At 29.7% G+C, this 24,673-nt stretch overlaps 1 protein-coding gene across 4 annotated transcripts in view; it reads left to right on the forward strand.

Annotated features, from left to right (window-relative positions):
* The window catches only part of Gclm (Glutamate-cysteine ligase modifier subunit), a 98,109-nt gene that overhangs the window by 52,905 nt on the left and 20,531 nt on the right, over positions 1-24,673 (forward strand). For all 4 annotated transcript variants that reach the window (XM_085806521.1, XM_085806520.1, XM_085806522.1 and 1 more), the window contains 3 exons: positions 12,054-12,119; positions 13,755-13,836; positions 13,950-14,006. In XM_085806521.1, coding sequence (XP_085662647.1) covers positions 12,054-12,119; positions 13,755-13,836; positions 13,950-14,006 — 205 coding nt within the window. The remainder of the gene's footprint in view (positions 1-12,053; positions 12,120-13,754; positions 13,837-13,949; positions 14,007-24,673) is intronic.

The following is a 24,673-nucleotide window of genomic DNA, read 5'->3' on the forward strand; positions in this document are numbered from 1 at the left end:
TTTTACTGTTATTTTTTTGTGCGTTGAATTTTTTGATTTGAGCTCTATGGTTATTGATTCGAAAGTTAAGATTGTTTTTAGTCTGTCCTATATATTTAATATGTCAAGTACCGCATGTAATCATGTAAATACAGTTAAATGTTTTTCATAGAAATTGTTTTTTGGGTTTACCTGTAGCAGGCATGGCGTTAAATTTTCAAGTTTGTCATCTAGTGGAATGACATTTAGTGATTTCAATATGAGTTAAACTAGCAAGATATAAAAGTAAGGAGGCTGCTAACCTTCAATACAGTAAAGTTTTTGTATAAGAACTTTAAAACTTAAAAAGGTTGGAGATAATATATAAAGTGGGTACATTAGGTAAGAGATAAATAGCGCTAATAGCTGCTATTTAGCATATCAAATGTTGTATGAACTTAAATCCATTTAGTGCGAATACAAGTTATTATTACTTGCGCAATTGCTGCAAAGTTAGTTAATAATAATTTATTTCCTAAACAGTATTGATTAATTGATTATATTATCTCCTAAGTTTAATTAAAGTAGAATTATTTTAAAAGTGTGCATCCATACTGGTAAGTTATATTTTGAAAGATGTTTTGAAGTAATTTGAAAGCAAAATGTTAATAATGTTTTAACGGGGACTGGAGTTAAATCATCACGAAGAATAATATTACATTTGTAAAAGTAAAAATTAAAACATGTAATTATTGTCATTGATCGGAAATTAGTTGACTTTTCAAGGGGAACAAACCAACTCCCGTTCAATGATCAATAATTGATAAAAATACGTAAATATGAAAGTGTTTCGTCTTTACTCGAGTTATAAGTTAAAGCCAAACCGGCAATTCTAGTCAGGCCAAATATTTCCGCGAATAGTTGTTACTCAAAGAACTTATTCTCATGAAGCATTTTAGTCAACTTAATTTGGAGTAAAAATCAATTACTGTAGAGAAATCCTGTAAAACTTGAGTAATCGTCCCCGACACTATCATCTTTATGTATTTGAGTACTATATTATTTGTAGAAATTAAACATTGGAAATTGTCATTATGAAATCGAAATCAAAGTAAATTTGAAATAAACATAGAAGATTATAAAAAAGATAAATAATGCAAACTTTGTAAAAACAAATCAAAGAGAACATAAAAATAATATAAAAATAAAATAGAAAATAATATAAATAAGATCAGTGAATGTACATGAAGATATAAAGGCCAGAAAGGTATTAAGTAACTTACATTCTTTCTAGTGGGGGAGTTGACAATGTGTTCTCTTCGTGTCTGACTCAGAAGTGTAGGGTGTCCGAAAATTCTTAGCGGCAGTAGGGGCTTTGAATTATATCAGTCGGTAAGACTTGGGTGAAGAAATTTATGGTAGTGGGTGGGATTTTTGAGGGAAGTATTTTGTGGAGTTCTTATCTGAGAGAGACCGTCTGTTAAGATTTTTTTTTTTTTTTTTTTATAAATACTAGTGAATGGAAATTAATTAATTTCTGGCTAATTGTCGTGTCGCAATGATTAAGAATTTAAGAAAGGAAAAAGGCATTTTCGCTATCCAAGAGCTAGTAGACAGTCTAAAGGCAGGAAATAGGCCCATTTTTTTAGTAACAGTATATGTCTGAAGACAATTAGCTTTTTACAATATATACAATTGAGTAATTACACTATATACAAATCTTTCAACTGACAGTCATCCAACTTATACCGCCTTCTCAGGTTTAGGAATAAATTATCATATCCCTATCAGTTAAATGATTTAGAGTGAGTATTTAACGCCTGCTCTTGGCAATGTTTGGCAATGGTTGATAAATTGAAAGGGAATTAGATTATTTTTGAGAATTTTGATAAGGATTAAAATTTCGCGTTGTAAATCTATTGTATCTGTGCATATAGTTTTAATTCGTTGTATTTGATTAATTATAGTATTGTTAATTACTTTTTTGGATATGTTGGAGTTCCAATTTATTAATTTGTTAGTATTGAAATTGAAGTTTCTTGTTTTGTCAAAAAGTAAAATTTTTTTGTAGTTAATGATTTGAAGATCTAGAAAGTCTATGCTATTTTGTGAATTATTAGTTTTATTAAGTTTAAGACAATTCGGATAAATATCGGAGTTTTCAATTTTACCAAAATTGTTAATTGTAATAAGGTCATCAATAAATCTGTAGGTGTGTTTGTAGTAATTTAACTCTTGTGGTTGTAGATTTTTTTGGAAGTTAAATTCTTTAACAAATAAAAAGATATTACAGATCGAGGTGCTGGAATGTAAGCCCATTGGCAATCCTCTTACTTGTTTAAAAAGTTGATTTTGAAACTTGATGTAGTTATGAAAAAGTGTGCATTTTAGGTAGGTTTTCCATTTGTCAAGAGTCATGATATTGAGTATATTAGGGAAAAGTTTTGGTAGATCAAGTAGACTGGTATAGATTTCTTCTAGAGGAAGTGAGGTATATAACTTTTCAAAATCATAGCAGTTAATGTTTTGGATGTTAATGGTATGAATGGTATTAATGACAGGAGTGTTATTATGAATGATCCAGCAATAGTTATGATTAGTGTTACAATCATTGAAAATAAATTTACAGATTTTATTAAGTTGAATTGAAAAATAATAGTCTATATTTTTCTTGTAATTATTAGTTCCATTAGCTATAAATCTAAATTTTAATGGTGTTTTATGGAATTTGGGAATCGCATAAAGATTAGTAAATCTGTTGTAGTTTGTATTGAAAGTAATATTGAGTTTCTTATGAAAAGTTTTAATCCTGTTTATTATAGATGTTTCTGTAAGGTTGGCTGATTGATAAGTAGTTGTGTTGAGAAGTTCTTTATGAATAATCTCAGTGTAGAATTGTTTTCATATAATGCTAAAGTTATTAGTTGCTTTATCTATTTTTGTAATAGTAAAAAGCTGTTTTAATTTACTAATATCAGATGTAAGTTGCGACCAGTTCAGTGTACTTTTAAATTTGAGGTCACTGATTTCTGTGGATATGCGTTGAAGAATTTTAGCTTTCCATTTTAAGAAGGTATCTATGGGAAAATTCAGTTGATAGCTTGCTTTAACTATAAATTCGTTGATGTTGTTTTCGAAAGTCTTGTAACAGTAATTTGCAGTCATGTTTCTGACTGGTCTAAATTTTGTACCATAACTCATTAGTGTTTTTAGTTGATGGTTTTGTATGATATTCAGGTTGCCAGTAATTATGTTCTGGTGATGAGAATCTACGTAATTGCTGTAAATTGGTGTCTTACAATGTCATTCTGCAGTTTCATCTATTTCATGGTGGTTAGTAAGCAAGTTGCTTAAGGTCCTTTGATATTTAAATGCAATCATTGGTATAGTGTCAACTGCGGGGAAGTAATCTTTACAATCTCTGATGATTCTTGAGAAATGAATATTGTCAAACTGCGGATGCAGAAAATTGACTTTAAAATAAATTTTGCGTTGAGTGAGACTATTAGAGAGTCTGAAAAGACTAAAATCAAGAATCATGTCTTTAATGATTTGTATGTCGTCGTAGCTTTCTTGAATGAATTTTTTTAGTTTGATAAGGAATTTATTAGTACAGGAGTGTAACCAGTTGAGAAGTTTCTTGGGAAAGCAGTCTGAGTCAAAAAAAACATTTCAATTGTTTTTTCAATGCAAGTGTATCCAAAGTGGATAAAAATCTCGCATTATTTTTTATTTTGCTTCCTCTTTTTCCTCTCTGCGTTTTGATGCTGTAGAGTTTAAATTGGCTGAAAATAGACTTCTTAGAAGTATCTCTATGACTATGTATATAAGTGTTAAGTCCATATGGATAAAGTGAACGTTGTTTTAGTATATAGAGAGATTCCTGAAAAATTCGTGTTTTGTGATTGGGTATTATATCTAGTATCTGAAGTTGAATAGAGTTGAAGTCATGGTGTTTAAAGTGTTCTAATTCTGCTGTATTAAGTTGTGATGGTGTACTTATTTTACTGTTATTTTTTTGTGCGTTGAATTTTTTGATTTGAGCTCTATGGTTATTGATTCGAAAGTTAAGATTGTTTTTAGTCTGTCCTATATATTTAATATGTCAAGTACCGCATGTAATCATGTAAATACAGTTAAATGTTTTTCATAGAAATTGTTTTTTGGGTTTACCTGTAGCAGGCATGGCGTTAAATTTTCAAGTTTGTCATCTAGTGGAATGACATTTAGTGATTTCAATATGAGTTAAACTAGCAAGATATAAAAGTAAGGAGGCTGCTAACCTTCAATACAGTAAAGTTTTTGTATAAGAACTTTAAAACTTAAAAAGGTTGGAGATAATATATAAAGTGGGTACATTAGGTAAGAGATAAATAGCGCTAATAGCTGCTATTTAGCATATCAAATGTTGTATGAACTTAAATCCATTTAGTGCGAATACAAGTTATTATTACTTGCGCAATTGCTGCAAAGTTAGTTAATAATAATTTATTTCCTAAACAGTATTGATTAATTGATTATATTATCTCCTAAGTTTAATTAAAGTAGAATTATTTTAAAAGTGTGCATCCATACTGGTAAGTTATATTTTGAAAGATGTTTTGAAGTAATTTGAAAGCAAAATGTTAATAATGTTTTAACGGGGACTGGAGTTAAATCATCACGAATAATAATATTACAATTGTAAAAGTAAAAATTAAAACATGTAATTATTGTCATTGATCGGAAATTAGTTGACTTTTCAAGGGGAACAAACCAACTTCCGTTCAATGATCAATAATTGATAAAAATACGTAAATATGAAAGTGTTTCGTCTTTACTCGAGTTATAAGTTAAAGCCAAACCGGCAATTCTAGTCAGGCCAAATATTTCCGCGAATAGTTGTTACTCAAAGAACTTATTCTCATGAAGCATTTTAGTCAATTTAATTTGGAGTAAAAATCAATTACTGTAGAGAAATCCTGTAAAACTCGAGTAATCGTCCCCGACACTATCATCTTTATGTATTTGAGTACTATATTATTTGTAGAAATTAAACATTGGAAATTGTCATTATGAAATCGAAATCAAAGTAAATTTGAAATAAACATAGAAGATTATAAAAAAGATAAATAATGCAAACTTTGTAAAAACAAATCAAAGAGAACATAAAAATAATATAAAAATAAAATAGAAAATAATATAAATAAGATCAGTGAATGTACATGAAGATATAAAGGCCAGAAAGGTATTAAGTAACTTACATTCTTTCTAGTGGGGGAGTTGACAATGTGTTCTCTTCGTGTCTGACTCAGAAGTGTAGGGTGTCCGAAAATTCTTAGCGGCAGTAGGGGCTTTGAATTATATCAGTCGGTAAGACTTGGGTGAAGAAATTTATGGTAGTGGGTGGGACTTGGAATTTTTGAGGGAAGTATTTTGTGGAGTTCTTATCTGAGAGAGACCGTCTGTTAAGATTTTTTTTTTTTTTTTATAAATACTAGTGAATGGAAATTAATTAATTTCTGGCTAATTGTCGTGTCGCAATGATTAAGAATTTAAGAAAGGAAAAAGGCATTTTCGCTATCCAAGAGCTAGTAGACAGTCTAAAGGCAGGAAATAGGCCCATTTTTTTAGTAACAGTATATGTCTGAAGACAATTAGCTTTTTACAATATATACAATTAAGTAATTACACTATATACAAATCTTTCAACTGACAGTCATCCAATATATACCGCCTTCTCAGGTTTAGGAATAAATTATCATATCCCTATCAGTTAAATGATTTAGAGTGAGTATTTAACGCCTGCTCTTTTAAGGCAATGGTTGATAAATTGAAAGGGAATTAGATTATTTTTGAGAATTTTGATAAGGATTAAAATTTCGCGTTGTAAATCTATTGTATCTGTGCATATAGTTTTAATTCGTTGTATTTGATTAATTATAGTATTGTTAATTACTTTTTTGGATATGTTGGAGTTCCAATTTATTAATTTGTTAGTATTGAAATTGAAGTTTCTTGTTTTGTCAAAAAGTAAAATTTTTTTGTAGTTAATGATTTGAAGCTCTAGAAAGTCTATGCTATTTTGTGAATTATTAGTTTTATTAAGTTTAAGACAATTCGGATAAATGTCTGAGTTTTCAATTTTACCAAAATTGTTAATTGTAATAAGGTCATCAATAAATCTGTAGGTGTGTTTGTAGTAATTTAACACTTGTGGTTGTAGATCTTTTTGGAAGTTAAATTCTTTAACAAATAAAAAGATATTACAGATCGAGGTGCTGGAATGTAAGCCCATTGGCAATCCTCTTACTTGTTTAAAAAGTTGATTTTGAAACTTGATGTAGTTATGAAAATGTGTGCATTTTAGGTAGGTTTTCCATTTGTCAAGAGTCATGATATTGAGTATGTTAGGGAAACGTTTTGGTAGATCAAGTAGACTGGTATAGATTTCTTCTAGAGGAAGTGAGGTATATAAGTTTTCAAAATCATAGCAGTTAATGTTTTGGATGTTAATGGTATGAATGGTATTAATGACAGGAGTGTTATTATGAATGATCCAGCAATAGTTATGATTAGTGTTACAATCATTGAAAATAAATTTACAGATTTTATTAAGTTGAATTGAAAAATAATAGTCTATATTTTTCTTGTAATTATTAGTTCCATTAGCTATAAATCTAAATTTTAATGGTGTTTTATGGAATTTGGGAATCGCATAAAGATTAGTAAATCTGTTGTAGTTTGTATTGAAAGTAATATTGAGTTTCTTATGAAAAGTTTTAATCCTGTTTATTATAGATGTTTCTGTAAGGTTGGCTGATTGATAAGTAGTTGCGTTGAGAAGTTCTTTATGAATAATCTCAGTGTAGAATTGTTTTCATATAATGCTAAAAGTTATTAGTTGCTTTATCTATTTTTGTAATAGTAAAAAGCTGTTTTAATTTACTAATATCAGATGTAAGTTGCGACCAGTTCAGTGTACTTTTAAATTTGAGGTGACTGATTTCTGTGGATATGCGTTGAAGAATTTTAGCTTTCCATTTTAAGAAGGTATCTATGGGAAAATTCAGTTGATAGCTTGCTTTAACTATAAATTCGTTGATGTTGTTTTCGAAAGTCTTGTAACAGTAATTTGTAGTCATGTTTCTGAGTGGTCTAAATTTTGTACCATAACTCATTAGTGTTTTTAGTTGATGGTTTTGTATGATATTCAGGTTGCCAGTAATTATGTGCTGGTGATGAGAATCTACGTAATTGCTGTAAATTGGTGTCTTACAATGTCATTCTGCAGTTTCATCTATTTCATGGTGGTTAGTAAGCAAGTTGCTTAAAGTCCTTTGATATTTAAATGCAATCATTGGTATAGTGTCAACTGCGGGGAAGTAATCTTTACAATCTCTGATGATTCTTGAGAAATGAATATTGTCAAACTGCGGATGCAGAAAATTGACTTTAAAATAAATTTTGCGTTGAGTGAGACTATTAGAGAGTCTGAAAAGACTAAAATCAAGAATCATGTCTTTAATGATTTGTATGTCGTCGTAGCTTTCTTGAATGAATTTTTTTAGTTTGATAAGGAATTTATTAGTACAGGAGTGTAACCAGTTGAGAAGTTTCTTGGGAAAGCAGTCTGAGTCAAAAAAACATTTCAATTGTTTTTTCAATGCAAGTGTATCCAAAGTGGATAAAAATCTCGCATTATTTTTTATTTTGCTTCCTCTTTTTCCTCTCTGCGTTTTGATGCTGTAGAGTTTAAATTGGCTGGAGATACTTCTTAGAAGTATCTCTATGACTATGTATATAAGTGTTAAGTCCATATGGATAAAGTGAACGTTGTTTTAGTATATAGAGAGATTCCTGAAAAATTCGTGTTTTGTGATTGGGTATTATATCTAGTATCTGAAGTTGAATAGAGTTGAAGTCATGGTGTTTAAAGTGTTCTAATTCTGCTGTATTAAGTTGTGATGGTGTACTTATTTTACTGTTATTTTTTTGTGCGTTGAATTTTTTGATTTGAGCTCTATGGTTATTGATTCGAAAGTTAAGATTGTTTTTAGTCTGTCCTATATATTTAATATGTCAAGTACCGCATGTAATCATGTAAATACAGTTAAATGTTTTTCATAGAAATTGTTTTTTGGGTTTACCTGTAGCAGGCATGGCGTTAAATTTTCAAGTTTGTCATCTAGTGGAATGACATTTAGTGATTTCAATATGAGTTAAACTAGCAAGATATAAAAGTAAGGAGGCTGCTAACCTTCAATACAGTAAAGTTTTTGTATAAGAACTTTAAAACTTAAAAAGGTTGGAGATAATATATAAAGTGGGTACATTAGGTAAGAGATAAATAGCGCTAATAGCTGCTATTTAGCATATCAAATGTTGTATGAACTTAAATCCATTTAGTGCGAATACAAGTTATTATTACTTGCGCAATTGCTGCAAAGTTAGTTAATAATAATTTATTTCCTAAACAGTATTGATTAATTGATTATATTATCTCCTAAGTTTAATTAAAGTAGAATTATTTTAAAAGTGTGCATCCATACTGGTAAGTTATATTTTGAAAGATGTTTTGAAGTAATTTGAAAGCAAAATGTTAATAATGTTTTAACGGGGACTGGAGTTAAATCATCACGAATAATAATATTACAATTGTAAAAGTAAAAATTAAAACATGTAATTATTGTCATTGATCGGAAATTAGTTGACTTTTCAAGGGGAACAAACCAACTTCCGTTCAATGATCAATAATTGATAAAAATACGTAAATATGAAAGTGTTTCGTCTTTACTCGAGTTATAAGTTAAAGCCAAACCGGCAATTCTAGTCAGGCCAAATATTTCCGCGAATAGTTGTTACTCAAAGAACTTATTCTCATGAAGCATTTTAGTCAATTTAATTTGGAGTAAAAATCAATTACTGTAGAGAAATCCTGTAAAACTCGAGTAATCGTCCCCGACACTATCATCTTTATGTATTTGAGTACTATATTATTTGTAGAAATTAAACATTGGAAATTGTCATTATGAAATCGAAATCAAAGTAAATTTGAAATAAACATAGAAGATTATAAAAAAGATAAATAATGCAAACTTTGTAAAAACAAATCAAAGGGAACATAAAAATAATATAAAAATAATATAAAAATAAAATAGAAAATAATATAAATAAGATCAGTGAATGTACATGAAGATATAAAGGCCAGAAAGGTATTAAGTAACTTACATTCTTTCTAGTGGGGGAGTTGACAATGTGTTCTCTTTGTGTCTGACTCAGAAGTGTAGGGTGTCCGAAAATTCTTAGCGGCAGTAGGGGCTTTGAATTATATCAGTCGGTAAGACTTGGGTGAAGAAATTTATGTTAGTGGGTGGGACTTGGAATTTTTGAGGGAAGTATTTTGTGGAGTTCTTATCTGAGAGAGACCGTCTGTTAAGATTTTTTTTTTTTTTTTTATAAATACTAGTGAATGGAAATTAATTAATTTCTGTCTAATTGTCGTGTCGCAATGATTAAGAATTTAAGAAAGGAAAAAGGCATTTTCGCTATCCAAGAGCTAGTAGACAGTCTAAAGGCAGGAAATAGGCCCATTTTTTTAGTAACAGTATATGTCTGAAGACAATTAGCTTTTTACAATATATACAATTGAGTAATTACACTATATACAAATCTTTCAACTGACAGTCATCCAACTTATACCGCCTTCTCAGGTTTAGGAATAAATTATCATATCCCTATCAGTTGAATGATTTAGAGTGAGTATTTAACGCCTGCTCTTGGCAATGTTTGGCAATGGTTGATAAATTGAAAGGGAATTAGATTATTTTTGAGAATTTTGATAAGGATTAAAATTTCGCGTTGTAAATCTATTGTATCTGTGCATATAGTTTTAATTCGTTGTATTTGATTAATTATAGTATTGTTAATTACTTATTTGGATATGTTCGAGTTCCAATTTATTAATTTGTTAGTATTGAAATTGAAGTTTCTTGTTTTGTCAAAAAGTAAAATTTTTTTGTAGTTAATGATTTGAAGATCTAGAAAGTCTATGCTATTTTGTGAATTATTAGTTTTATTAAGTTTAAGACAATTGGGATAAATGTCGGAATTTTCAATTTTACCAAAATTGTTAATTGTAATAAGGTCATCAATAAATCTGTAGGTGTGTTTGTAGTAATTTAACTCTTGTGGTTGTAGATTTTTTTGGAAGTTAAATTCCTTAACAAATAAAAAGATATTACAGATCGAGGTGCTGGAATGTAAGCCCATTGGCAATCCTCTTACTTGTTTAAAAAGTTGATTTTGAAACTTGATGTAGTTATGAAAAAGTGTGCATTTTAGGTAGGTTTTCCATTTGTCAAGAGTCATGATATTGAGTATATTAGGGAAAAGTTTTGGTAGATCAAGTAGACTGGTATAGATTTCTTCTAGAGGAAGTGAGGTATATAAGTTTTCAAAATCATAGCAGTTAATGTTTTGGATGTTAATGGTATGAATGGTATTAATGACAGGAGTGTTATTATGAATGATCCAGCAATAGTTATGATTAGTGTTACAATCATTGAAAATAAATTTACAGATTTTATTAAGTTGAATTGAAAAATAATAGTCTATATTTTTCTTGTAATTATTAGTTCCATTAGCTATAAATCTAAATTTTAATGGTGTTTTATGGAATTTGGGAATCGCATAAAGATTAGTAAATCTGTTGTAGTTTGTATTGAAAGTAATATTGAGTTTCTTATGAAAAGTTTTAATCCTGTTTATTATAGATGTTTCTGTAAGGTTGGCTGATTGATAAGTAGTTGCGTTGAGAAGTTCTTTATGAATAATCTCAGTGTAGAATTGTTTTCATATAATGCTAAAGTTATTAGTTGCTTTATCTATTTTTGTAATAATAAAATGCTGTTTTAATTTACTAATATCAGATGTAAGTTGCGACCAGTTCAGTGTACGTGTGTGTGTGTGACAAGAGCCAATTCGTGGGTGTGCATATGATACATGTTTCATATGCACATGGATTTTCATGCTTTATATTTAACTGTTATTTTAGTGGCTGTAAAAATATAAATGTCAGAATTCCCACCCACTATAATTTTTTTTTTCGTATAAAATGCTGCTTTTCATCATTATTTATGAACAGAGCAGTTCCTGTGAGAGTAAAAATAGCCTGACAAGCATTCATGAAAATATTAATGAATTGGCTACTTTTCATGGGGTTGTGAATAATCACAAAGTATTGTAAATCAAATAGAAAATTAACCGATTTCATTTTATTTTAGATATTCTAATGAATATTTGGTACTTCCTTGGTAAAGTAGCCACCTTGGTAGTCACTAAAATCAGAAGAATATAAAAATTAAAAATGTGTAATGTGTCAGATTTCAGATTCTTTTGATTGTGAAGTTGTTCACACCTTTGATTCATATATTGTTTATTTTTGATCAAACACTCATAAGGTAAAATTAATGGAACTGAAAAAAATCATCAAGATTAATTCATTCTTATGCTTAATGGAAACTATTCCCCAAGCAAAAGAACAGTAGGGTAGAATTTTCATGAAACAGTGAGGTTTTGGTGGAATCTGCAGGAAATTGAACAATGTTTCCTTTTGCAAATAGTAGTCAGACTCTTTAATGAAGATTATAAAAGGTTCAACGTAAATAAAGTACACAATATATTCAGATTGCTGATGTTCTTATCCGAGAAAGAATTAGAAAAAGGCAGGTTTCCATATTTAATATGATTATATAAGTACAACTTTATAATTCAAAATCTTGGTACACGTATCCAGAAAAATCAAACGAACTGATGGCCACCGAATTCTATGGTGGCAATATATAGGTTGAGAAAAAATATTTGATTCTATAGTAATATCAGTTGTTCTATTATAGACTCTACAAAGATAAATAAATTTTATTTCTAGGTGGACATTACATTTTTACATTTTGAAGGTTGACATAATGTTTTTAGGTTTTTGCCTAATTAAAATCAAATGTCATCAAGTTTCACCAAAGTGTATTTGGTGGCTGCTTTAACAAAGAAGTACCAAACCTTCTATCAATACTTTTAAACTTTTACATAAAAGTAAAGTTTCATATGCTTACCAACAGGTATTTGACAGTGTTTCATGTACTTTCAAATCTTGGCTGGAATCAGTTGAAGGAAACTCCGTTGCTGTAAGTTAATTCCTTTTTTTTTAATACAGTTATTTGGTATTAAATTTCATTTGTATATTTTCTCTGCTTTTAGTTTCTAAGAAGTAAACTTTTACCAAAAGATTTATAATTAGATTATATAATTAGGTTCAGTGTACAGCAAACTCTTGCCAAATGTGGTGGTTACGTCATTAACACATTATGTTTATGGCAAAGTTACATTCCATAAAGTTAACTTTCTGCGGAAAAAAAATGGGTTAGGTATAGTTCAGATTCAGAAAGTACGTATAATTTATAAACTTAAATATTATTGCAATTCAAAGAGGGAAAATGAAACAAATGTTAATTGAAAGAACTTCTATTACTGTTTATAAAGTAAGTATATGATATAATTATTTTTTTAAATAGCCAGTGATTTTTGCTTGAGATAATGTTTGATGCAACTCATTAAACGTTTTTTGGTAAGGAGTGCAAAGCTTTTCAGTACATCTCATAAAGTGTAATTTTCTCTCGTCATTTGAGTAAATCTCCATTATAGCATCAGGCAGTTCCATTGCCATTTTTAACAACTGGTTGCATGAAAGGCTTTTTTTCTTCTTCACTGTCGCTTCTTTCTCCGTCGGTTGGTGTTATAAGATCATCCAATTCTTCATTGTTTGTCATTTCATGATCGTCATTCTCGAATAATTCCTTCCTTCCATATCTGAAAAATTCTTTGTCACCTATTGCTTTTGTAATTTGTATGATTTCCTTGGCTTCATTTTTCAATCGATGGAATTCCTTTAAAATTGTTGACAACTTCTATTCAGCACTGATAACAGCAAGCATTCATTGTTGATCAATTCACTTGTTCTTATCTAAGTTTAATAATTTCTATTCAGTATCTTTTGTTGAATTACTTCCAAAATGCTAGTAGTTTGTCGTGCTTTCCTTTATCTAGTGCTATATTTGCAGATATGTTAACTTGTGTGACTTAATAGGCTTTGAATGTTTTTAAGATTCCTTGAACTATTGGTTAGAGTAAGGAAATGGTGTTCAGTGGAAGTAAGAACTTATACATTTGGATGCAATATTGTGAGGGCTTCAGTATCATGTTTTGGAGCATTATAGAGAATTTTAAAGCTAAAGTTTTGCTGTTCTAAATAATATTTGACTTCTTTAATGAATGAATATTCAATTGCGCTTCGAAGTAACTTTAATAAATTCATCTACTTTCAGTTTATTCAAACCAAAATGTCAGCACATAATAATGAAATATCCATATGTAAACATCTAGTAATAAGCCAGTAACACAGTTAAGTTTTAAAATAAGTATTTGAACAATTACAGGTCAGCTACATTGTAGCGGCCGAATTCTGTTGATGACAAATCCCAAGTGTGATGCCAATGCAGGACAACGAAAAGGTGCAAATTAATTCGAGAGGCATGGAAGTAAACACCAGTCGTTATAAAAATCAGGGTGCAGCCGAAGCTCTGCAGAGTACTGCCTATAGTTGAAATTCTCATGTTGGACAAATAAAATGGAGACCATTAAGAAAACTAGTATAAGCAAAATCATGTTCAGTCAGGGTTTACTGTATCTTAGTATTTATTGTACATTGTATATAATAGTTATCTATATACCAATTAAGAATTTTTTAAAATTGTCTTTTGCAGAATTTAAGTCACATTTTTTGTGTGAATAAAGATCATGCTATCACAGTTGACAAGGAAGATCGTGTTAATTTAAAAATTTCTGGTACGTTTCTGAATGTTTTTTTCATTCCTTAATTTTATCTTTATTTGATAAATCTAACGTAAATGTTTGTAATGTTTAAGTCTTATGCTTTAAAACGTTTCTTGTGTTTTCAGTAAAAGTGTTTCTTGCAAACTACAGTACTGAAGATCTGGAAGCATCTGTTTCACAAGGTATTTTGCTAAATCATTTATTAAACTGTTTTCCCCCATCCCTCAAACATATTTTGCGCTGTATGAAACAAGAAAAAAGAAAATATGCTATTAATTTATTTTTTTTTAAATCGAGAAATCTTTTACTTTTTTTAGCTAAACTAGAGTTATGTAAAAACAATCTTTCTCTCATTACTAGAGATTCAATTTTTTAGAATATTTAGTTGGTACTTAACGAAAGACACAAAATTATTAGTGAATAATTATAATATTAGCTTAAAGTTATAAAAATCTATAACACTTTCTAATTATCTGTTGCCTGGTTTCAACGTTTCACTTGGTGGCTAAATCTTTTGGCTTATTTTCAAATAATACATGACAGTCGCCAACCTTCACATATGCATACCACACATATATTAGAGTACATGTGAATTTTACAGGCTTTATATACAGTCAAAAGTCTTTAATCCGGACCTCAAAGCTACAAACTTTCTGTGCATGCGTAAAAACATTATGTGTTTATGCATGTGCATAATACCTTTACGCATGTGCATATGTGTTTACGCATGAGCATAATACATTTACGCATGCACGTTTAATGTATAACGGACGGTATAAGATAAGCTAAAATTATCTAATTATCTATTTCAGTTAATGTTGCAGATTGCGTTGTTCCTTAATCTTCGAATTGGATCTGGCTTATTATTTTTTGCAGACTGTTGAGCAATTTTATAAAAAATAAGCTTGAACTTTCGATTATGTCAAAAAGAGTTTCCAATTCTGGAACTGCCAAAGGATCTACAAAATAAAAGCACGTTTCGATGTCCATTAAACAAAAAGTGGAATTGCTGCAAAAAATGGATAAAGGCATGAAGAAAGTGACAGAGAGGTGATTTGCTTCTCTAACCATTCTGAAATCTTTTCACGCTGCTTGTGTTTTTATATATTGGGTATGTGCTCAGTGAGGATTACCAAGATGTACACAAACATTGTGTATTCTACATAGCTCATCCACTATTCTATATTACAGTTAAAGATAAGAATAGATGTAGTTACATATATAACATCTCCCTTTTTTATAAAAAAAAATAATAATAGTAATAAAATTAAACATATTCTTTTAAATAATAAGGCTTTTTAACAGTCCTACCAGATCAAGTAACGTAGTTATGTCCATTTGTAAAATTTGATGATACTATACCTCTTTCACTATTTGGTGACACACTTCTGTTAGGTTTTGAAGGACTTATAGGCACATCTAAATTTGTAGTGCTCTTACTATTCTCAGGTATCTCGGGTTCATCTATAGCTTCATTCTCGTAGTTGTTTTCTATTGCAAACTCTTTCTGATTATTTCCTTTAAGAAGGTCTCTACTGTTCCTTTCTACAATTCTTTCATCTGTTCTTATAATGCTATATGAACGTGGTCTTTCTGCTTCTTCTATAATTTTCCCTCTTTCATTCAGTTTTTTCTCTTTCTCTTTTATGTAAATATGATCACCTATTTTCAGTGGTTTTAACAGTCTTGCATTTCTATCGTAATAGCTTTTTTGTAAGGTTTGTCTCTTCAGTAAATGTTGTTTATAGTCTTCATATCATTTAGCTTGAACGAAATTCTCTTTTATAAGCATCAATCCATTTACTTTTCTTCCAAACATCAATTCTGAAGGTGACTTAATTTCATCTGAAATAGGAGAGTTACGATATTCCAGTAATACTAAATATGGATCCTTGTTGTCAACTACAGCATTTTCTAACATTCGCTTGACAGTTTGAATATGTCTTTCAACCATTCTATTAGATTGTGGGTAATTTGGACTTGAAGTTCTGGTTTCAAAATTCCATCTTCTTGCAAAATCTTTAAATTTTCTGCAATTATATTGTGGACCATTATCCGAATATACTATTTTCGGAATACCATTCCTTGCAAAATTTGATTTCAATTGCTTTATCACTGCTACATTTGACAAATCTTCCAAATGTTCAATTTCAACATATTTGCTAAAATAATCTATAACTATTAGATAATCCCTTCCTTGAAAGTAAAAGAGTTCTGTTCCCAGTACCTCCCATGGACCATTAGGTATTTCTTTAGATATCATTGGTTCTTTAGTATTAGCTTTATGTAAACTTAAACGTGTTTGACAATTCAGTACCAAACCTTCAATTTCTTTCAACATTCCTGGCCAATGTAATATTTCTTTTGCTTTGATCTTGCATTTTACTACTCCTAAATAACCATAATGAATTCTGCTTAACATATCTTTTCGTAAACTTCTTGGTACAATAACACAGAAATTTTTAAATATTAATCCATTTGCTTCTGATAGTTCTTCTCTGAAGTTAAAATATGGTTTTGCCAGTTCTGGAACCATACATTTTTCATCTGGCCATCCAGTTTTAATTAATTTTCTTAAAACTTGTAGTTCTTCATCTTTTTCTGTTTCCAATTGAAAAACTTCCATTTTACCTTTAGGCATTGGTATACATTCTACAACTAATCCAACATGAGCTTCTATGTCTCCTTCAAAGAAATCAGATCCTTTATCAGTGATTGATCTTGATAATGCATCCGCTATAAAAAGTTCTTTTCTTGGTTTATATTTTATCTCAAACTGATATGCTGTAATCTTATACGCATTCTTTGTAGTCTTACAGGGCATTTATTTAATGGCTTTTTGAAAATTGATTCCAATGGTTTATGGTCACTTTCCTTAGTAATATATTTTCCAAATATATACTGGTGAAATTTCTCACACGCAAATACAATAGCTAAAGTTTCCTTTTCAATTTGAGCATAATTCTTCTATGTATCTGTTAATGCCTTAGATGCATATGTTACTGGTAAATTATTCTGCAGTAAGACTGCTCCTAGTCCTTCTTAAGATGCATCTACAGATAAAACTACTGGCATGTTTATATCAAAATACTGTAAAACTGGTTTATTTACTAAGACATCTTTTAGTCTTCTAAATGATTTTTCGTGTGTTGCATTCCAGTTCCAGATAACTTGTTTTTTCAACAAATCTCTTAAACATGATGTCAATTCTGATACATTAGGTATAAATCTAGAAACATATGTAATCGTTTCTAGGAAATTTTCTAATTCTTTCACATTTTTTGGTGGTTTTATATCTAGAATAGCCTTAATTTTGTCTTCATTTGGTTTTAAACCATCTTTAGAAAATATATGTCCCATATATTTCGCTTCATTCAGCCCAAATTTACATTTATTTAAATTAAATTTAACATTCTTTTCTCTGGCTCTGCCCAACAACTTCTTTAATCTTAAATCGTGTTCTTTTTTATCTTTACCCCAAACTAATAAGTCATCTATATATATTTTAACTCCTTCTAAATCACTAAATATTTCAGAAAAACTTCTGTGGAAAACTTCTGGTGATGAACTCAGTCCATATGGCAACTTCAAAAACCAATATCTACCAAACGGAGTGTTAAATGTAGTAAATTCACAACTTGAATCTGACAGTTTAATTTGCCAAAATGCTTTGTTTGCATCTAAAATACTAAATACCTTTGCATTTGTCATTTGAGTTGAAATTTCTTCAAAGGTTGGTATGTGATAATGTTCTCTCAGTATATTTTGGTTAAGGTGCTGAGGATCTAAACACACTCTTAAATTACCATCCTTTTTCATTACTACCACTAATGAATTCACAAATTCTGTTGGTTGGTTAACTTTCTTTATAATACCATCTTTTTCCATTCTTGCTAATTCCTTTTTTAATGGATTTAATAAGCTAAGTGGAATTTTCCTACAGGGTTCTATTTTACCAACAGCTCCTGGTTATAATTTAATATGATATGCATATCTAGTTAAATTCCCAGTTCCTTTAAACAAATCTTGATATCCTTTTAAAGATTATGGTAACTTTTCATTGGAATCAGGATTTACTGTACAAATCCTTTGTATTAGGTTTAATTTTTGCAATGTAGGTAAACCTAAAATAGCTGGAACAGTTTTATCACATGCTACAACTTGAAATTCTACTTCATCCTTGTCCCCTTTTTATGTTTTACTAATAATTTACATTTTCCGACTACATCAGTTGTAGTACCATTGTAATTATTTAAAGGGACTTTTGATTTAATCAAACATTTATCTCTTAAATTTAATTGTTTAAATTTAGGCAATTGTAGCACATTACACTGAGATGCAGTATCCAACTTAACAAATAAATATTTAGATATGTTTACTTTTAGTTTTTCAAACCATTCTGTTTTATTTTTAAAAAATGGATTTGTATCTTCTACTGACCCTAAAATACATTCATTACCATTATTATGTAATTCGTGCTCTAAATTATTCTGTACAACATTAACATTTTTATAAGTGCACATTTTAGAAAAGTGATATTTCTTTTTACAGTACAAGCAAATCTTATTATAAGCAGGACAGTTGTATAACTTATGAAAAGTTCCACATTTTCTACACGGTTTCGGATTATTGTTCTTATTTCCCTGATAGTTTGAAGAAGATTTAGTACGTTGTTGCTTTTGTTTTACATGATAGTTTTTCTTACAAGGCTGACTTTTTTCCCCTGAAGGTGGAAATTTATTACGTTTGATCACTACTATTTTATTTTCGGTGAATCTTTACATTATGGTAACTTGGCGATTTTTTGGCGACCAACCCTGCTACAGCAACCTGCTAGTTTTGTTTTGGACGCCATTTTGTTTTCACTAAGCAAAGACATTTTTTTTTTTTTTCTTCTCAACATTTTTTCCAACAATCTGCTAGCCGAATTACGCGTATACTAGAACTTTTATGGAACAAAAATGCTTAAACATGACGAAGATTAGGTACGAAATGGGAGAAAGTGCAGAATCGCAAACTGCTTGCTGCGTTTTTAAGAATTGCACATACATGGTATCCATGTACACGTCGACCTATTTTCACTTGACAAAACATCCCAGAATTGCACAAAAATAGCATTGCTCACACTCTTGACTTTATCTATGTACATATCGACCTATTTTCACTTGAAAAGTCAAAGAAAATTGACAAAAATCGAATTCTTCGTACTCTTGTAAAAAGCACCAAACAAATAAGTGGACAATTCTGCACTTTAGCAGTGAAATTGTTTCTTGTGCTTATTAGCTAAAATCACGATCGTAATTTTCCGGAAAATGTCACGTTAATGTCTCATAATCTCTCATTTCTCTGAGACAAAATAATCTGTGATTCAAACTGTGTACTTCTCAGATTATTGCTAAAGTCCTAGCTAGTAACCTTTATCGCCTTACCAAAATGTCACCAAACTACCTGTTACCATATTCTAAAGATTAGCTTTATTTTCTTCAGTTAAAGTTTTCAGCTGAAGTTCTGCTAATTCAGAAGCTTTACACATTTTAATACATTTCTCCAATGTTAACTGATCTTCCCTTAATATTCTATCTTTGAGATTTTTATTTAGAATTCCACTTACTATTTTATCTCTTATCAAACTATCTTTTAATTCTGCATTCCAGTTCCAATGTTTTTAGCCACAGTTGCTACTTAATTTCTTTAAATCGGTTAAGAAATCATCAAACGATTCACTTACATATTGTTTTGGACAGAAAAATATATATCTATCAATACTTTTGTTTGCTTTCGGTATGCAAAAATTTTCAAAAGCTTCAAATACTTTGTCAACATCCTTCATATCTTCTTCATTTAAATTAAAAGTATTAAACTTTTCAAGTGCTTTTTCACCAATAATATGCAATAAAATAGCTGCTTTAATTTCAGGTGATTTAGTAATACCACCAGACGCTAACATAAAAATTTGGAATTTTTGTTTCCATTTCTTCCAATTTTCACTTAAATTACCTTCGAAATTTAGATTACTTAGTGGCTTTAATCCATCCAACATATTTTTAGCCACTTCAAATAAAAATAAACAACACACTTACCAGCCAGATTTCATTGTAAATAACTTCCCATCATGTTTTTGTTTAGAATATCTTTACTGATGCTGCATGGTTCTTGAAAAAAGATTTTATTTTTTAATCTAGGAAAGACTCGACTGGACTGCACCATGTGTTATTTTTTATATATTGGGTATGTGCTCAGTGATGATTACCAAGATGTACACAAACATCGTTTATTCTACATAGCTCATCGACTATTCTATATTACAGTTATGATTAAAGATAACAATAGATACAGTTACATATATAACACTGCTCTGTGGGGGGGGGACCTCGCAGCCCTCAACGAACTGGAAGTTGATCTGTCAGCACTATCCTCATCTTCAGGGCAGATGTTTTTATTTTATTCAGCTTATAATTTCTCACTAAATGTAGTGTTTCATCTCCATGTACTCCGATATAATTTAAATTTAAAGCAATTTCTTCGTCATTATAAATATCACGAATAGACATGAAATAGTTTTTTGGTTGCAATTTTCTAATTTTGACTATGCGTAATCAGGGTTCGTACGGTCCTTAAAAGTCCTTAATTTTTTCAAAAATGATTTTTGGTCCTTAAAAGTCCTTAATTTTGGCCAAAATGAATAAACGGTCCTTAATTTTGCTCATTTGACATTTCTTATCATTTCTAATGATTACCATTCTAAGTGTGAATTATGATTTCTCATGAATATGGAATTAAAATTACATGGCTCTTAACCAATCTGTTGGCAGATTTGCGTTGCAAACGATAAAAAAAAAAAAAAAAAAAAAAACAATTAGCTACCCGAACGAAAGTATCGGTGTCTGATTGGCTATTCACCCAATCTTTCGAAACAGGTGTTATCCATAAATTTAGGCAGATTGTGACGAAAGCGTGAAGCCGGAAGTTCTTTAAGAGGCGAAAGTGATGATGAAGGTGCTCGAGAAAAAAAAAGGGGGGGGAGGATTCTGAAAATATTTGCCAAAATTAGAGCAATTCCAACCTGGAAGGCCACAACCCTTCCGACGCCAACAGGAAAGAGATGCCTGGAAAGTGCATTTTCAATAAACTGTGGCTTTATCAAGCTGACTACAAAGACTGGATATTGATGGATGGCAATCCTTAAATGTGGTCTTTGTCTGAAACAAATTGAAATTTCTAGAATGGGAGAGTCAGCGCTGAAAATTAAGTTTCGTTTTATCATTTCAATTTGTTTTTACACGGTTTTGCTGAGCTTAATTTCTGTGTTTGTTTCAATTAAGCCATAAATTAATTTTTTATCACCTTCTACGGAGTTTATTCTCTTTTGCACATACTATATGTATGGGATATCGGGATTATGAGTTTATTTCTGCAGAGGGTCTGTTATCGATTTCGCGGGAAATCTGTTGGCTCTATTTCGATTTTAGGTCGCCAAGGGCAAATTCGGTAACGCTAGCCGAGAAAAAGTGAAGTTCGGAAATAAGTTTTGAAGCTTCAATAGACAATTAAGTATTTGGTTTAAACCTATGTTGTTGATAGTAATGCATAATTTTTGCTAATGGCGATACAATTATTAGTTGAAAATAACTAACTAATTAAAAATTTTTTAATATTTTTAAAGCTGAAAACAACTAATTGAAACTAATTTTCCTGAATTAACTAGACGCAAAATTAACTTTCATGAATTACTAAAGTTATTGGGTAGAAGTTTAACTGAAAATATACATTCCGTATTATATATATATATATTTATACAATACAAAGTCCAAAGTCTGGACTCGTCGGGACTTCGGCAATCCCAGATTTGAGAATTTTCCGGATATTAGATCATTTTAAATCTACTAAGATGGCACGTAGAAATTATAAAATTGAAAATATGAAATCGTGATTTATGATTTAAAGGGTATCAAAATTTACAAAAGAAAAGAGCCTAATATTATGTTTACTTTATTAAACATTTCTTTCAATGTGAGTTGTTTGATTTGTTTTCTCTGCTAATACTTTTAGACTAATACTATAGACATATAATTTCTTGTTCAGTTATTAAGTTTCATTGTTCAAAACCTGTAATTGCTGTGTCGAGAATTCCGAATAACTTGTCAATCAAAATTTTTTCTCTTTCAGTAACCTTTCTGTTACTTTCTTCACTATCGGTAGCTGTATTTTCTGGATTTAGAACCATACTACAGATTTCGCCCTCCGTTAATTGATTGATGATTGGGCATTGTCATCGCAATGAAAAACTTCTGTTTAACTTCGCTAAATTCTGCCGCCTGGTGCGGCCATGCGAGCTCTGGCGCCGGTTCTGGCTTTATGTGAATAACAAATCAGTTATTCTTAATTCAAATAGCACTAAATATAATCGTTTATCCTATGAGTATCATTAACAAAATATATTTTTAGCATAAGGAAAGAAATTTCTGCAAAACTCCCCTTGTCAACATTTTAGCGCATTAAACTTAAATCTGTAATCGGATAATACTCCGTTATTTGGTGTCGCTGCATGATTCATCACTCAAGTTGTAATCCGTTGATAAACATGCGGTGATGAAAGCAAAATGCAATAAATAATGATTCACGATTTCGGCATCAAGGATATAAAATATTAGTTGGTGTAAAATTAACAAATGTTTCGGTTTGAGATTATGCCAAGCAGATACACAGCTATGGAGTCACGTTACTAATCACACAAATTTATGCTAAAATAATTATTTCTTCAATAATGATATATTTTATTTAGCGCCAAACTGAGATTAAGAATCGGGATTTCCAGCATGTTTTTTTATGATGAGGGAAAAAATCTAATGCGCGTGCGTAAAGCATACCACTTCCCTTCAAAAAAGCCCCAAAAAATTGGTTGGTGGTGGCTTTGAGGTCCGGATTTTAGATCATTCTAGATATTGGATGTCCGGATCTCGGACTTTGTACTGTATATATATATATATATCTTTCAAAATATAACTTAAAAATTTTATGGATTCACTCTTTTAAAATAATTCTACTTTAATTAAACTTGGGAGATAATAAAATCAATTAATCAATATTGTTTAGGAAATAAATTATATATATATATATATAGTAAAAAATGTATATTTTCACTATTCAAGTATTCTTATCTTGTCACATGAACAGGCCTCTGTGGAAAGGGGCTTCTCTGTAAATAAAGCAATTGAAATTGAAAATTTAAGTGACTCATCATACATTTTTCAACGCACAGTATTTGATTACATAAAATTTTCTGGAGGTGTTCTTAATATCGAAATTAATAAAGAAATGAGATCAGCAGCAGCTTCTGCAAGAAGTGGAGTTCTTTATTTAGAAGTTCAGTATTTAGAAGAACAAAAATCTTTAACTAAATCTGAAAATTCAAAGAGGAAAAGAAATATTATTCAGGAAGAAATTGATTATATGAAGCAGAAGAAAAAATTTCTTCAAAGGGACATTAAAGATATTAATGAAGAAGTAGATGCTTTAGCAGATGAAGCTGAGACCAGTAGGAACATTGATTTGTTTAAAGCAAATGAACTTAGAAGAATAGTTAAAGAAAAGGAAATAGACATAAATAAATTAGATGTTAAAATAGCTGAAAAGATTTCAGATTTAAAAAAAAGCACAAATGTTTTGTATCTTTTATTGTACAGTTTATTATTCTAGTATCTTTCAAAAAACCAAGTATGTTTGTATGTTTACAAATCAGTTATTTTAATCTGCAAAATATTCTTACATTGTGATTATAATAGTAGTTGACTGTGTTTAAATAAATATCAAATAAGTTAAATAATAATCATGTAAATCTCTAAAATAGTGACTGTTATTAGTGTAAAATATACTTATACATGTTTTTCAAGAAATCATGTTCCTAATTTAATGTTATCTACTTCATAACTTGTAGGGAGTTAGTTTAATTTTCAAAATTGTTTTATGGTAAGTATTAAATTGAATTTAATAATAGTGCATAATACACACTTCTGTTAGTTTCTTAAAGTAAAATTACAAGCATGAAGTTGGTTGTATGGATAATTGCTTTATTCTATTCATTTTTTTGTTTGCTGATAGGTCCTTAATTTTTTCTTTGATGGTCCTTAAAAGTCCTTAATTTTCATGTAAGGAAATGTGTACGAACCCTGGTAATGTATGCTTTACGCATCCGCACGTTGAAAGAAATGTTTAATAAAATAACCAAATAAATATTGAGCTTTTTTTTTTTTTTTTTTTTTTTTTTTTTTTTTTTTTTTTTTTGTAAATTGTGATACCCTTTAGATCATAATTGCTCTTTATTTCATAAATTACGGTTTCATATTTTTAATTTTATAATTTCTGCATGCCATCTTACCAGTTTTAAACTGATGATCTATAATCCAGAAAAACTGATAATCCGGAATCGCCGAAGTCCCGATGAGTCCGGATTAAAGACTTTTGACTGTATAATTGCCATTTTGCTGATCAGTGTTTTAGCCATGCAGATCATTTTCTGTCATAAAATTTTGTATTTCCTATGAAATGCTTTATTTTGTAATAATTTATAACATATCAGCTGTAAGATAGCCAAACAAATGTTTCTCACCATTTCATAGTCATGAGTTGGATGAGTTACTTTTTGTGAGGATGTAGATAATCAGAAAGTACCAAAAGTCTTAACGAATATTTACAGGACAAAATTGTCAGTGAATATTTATAACACATTGATTATAAAATTATGACATATGTTTATGAAAAGATACAGTACAGTATTTCCAATATTTATATTTTTAAAATAAAAAAAATTTAAACTTTTTATTTATAAATACGTTTTTATATCTTTATATAA

The sequence above is a fragment of the Stegodyphus dumicola genome, chromosome 12, assembly GCF_044657685.1.
Source record: "Stegodyphus dumicola isolate Sdum_Otavi_A_Nest chromosome 12, ASM4465768v1".
Lineage (NCBI taxonomy): Eukaryota > Metazoa > Arthropoda > Arachnida > Araneae > Eresidae > Stegodyphus > Stegodyphus dumicola.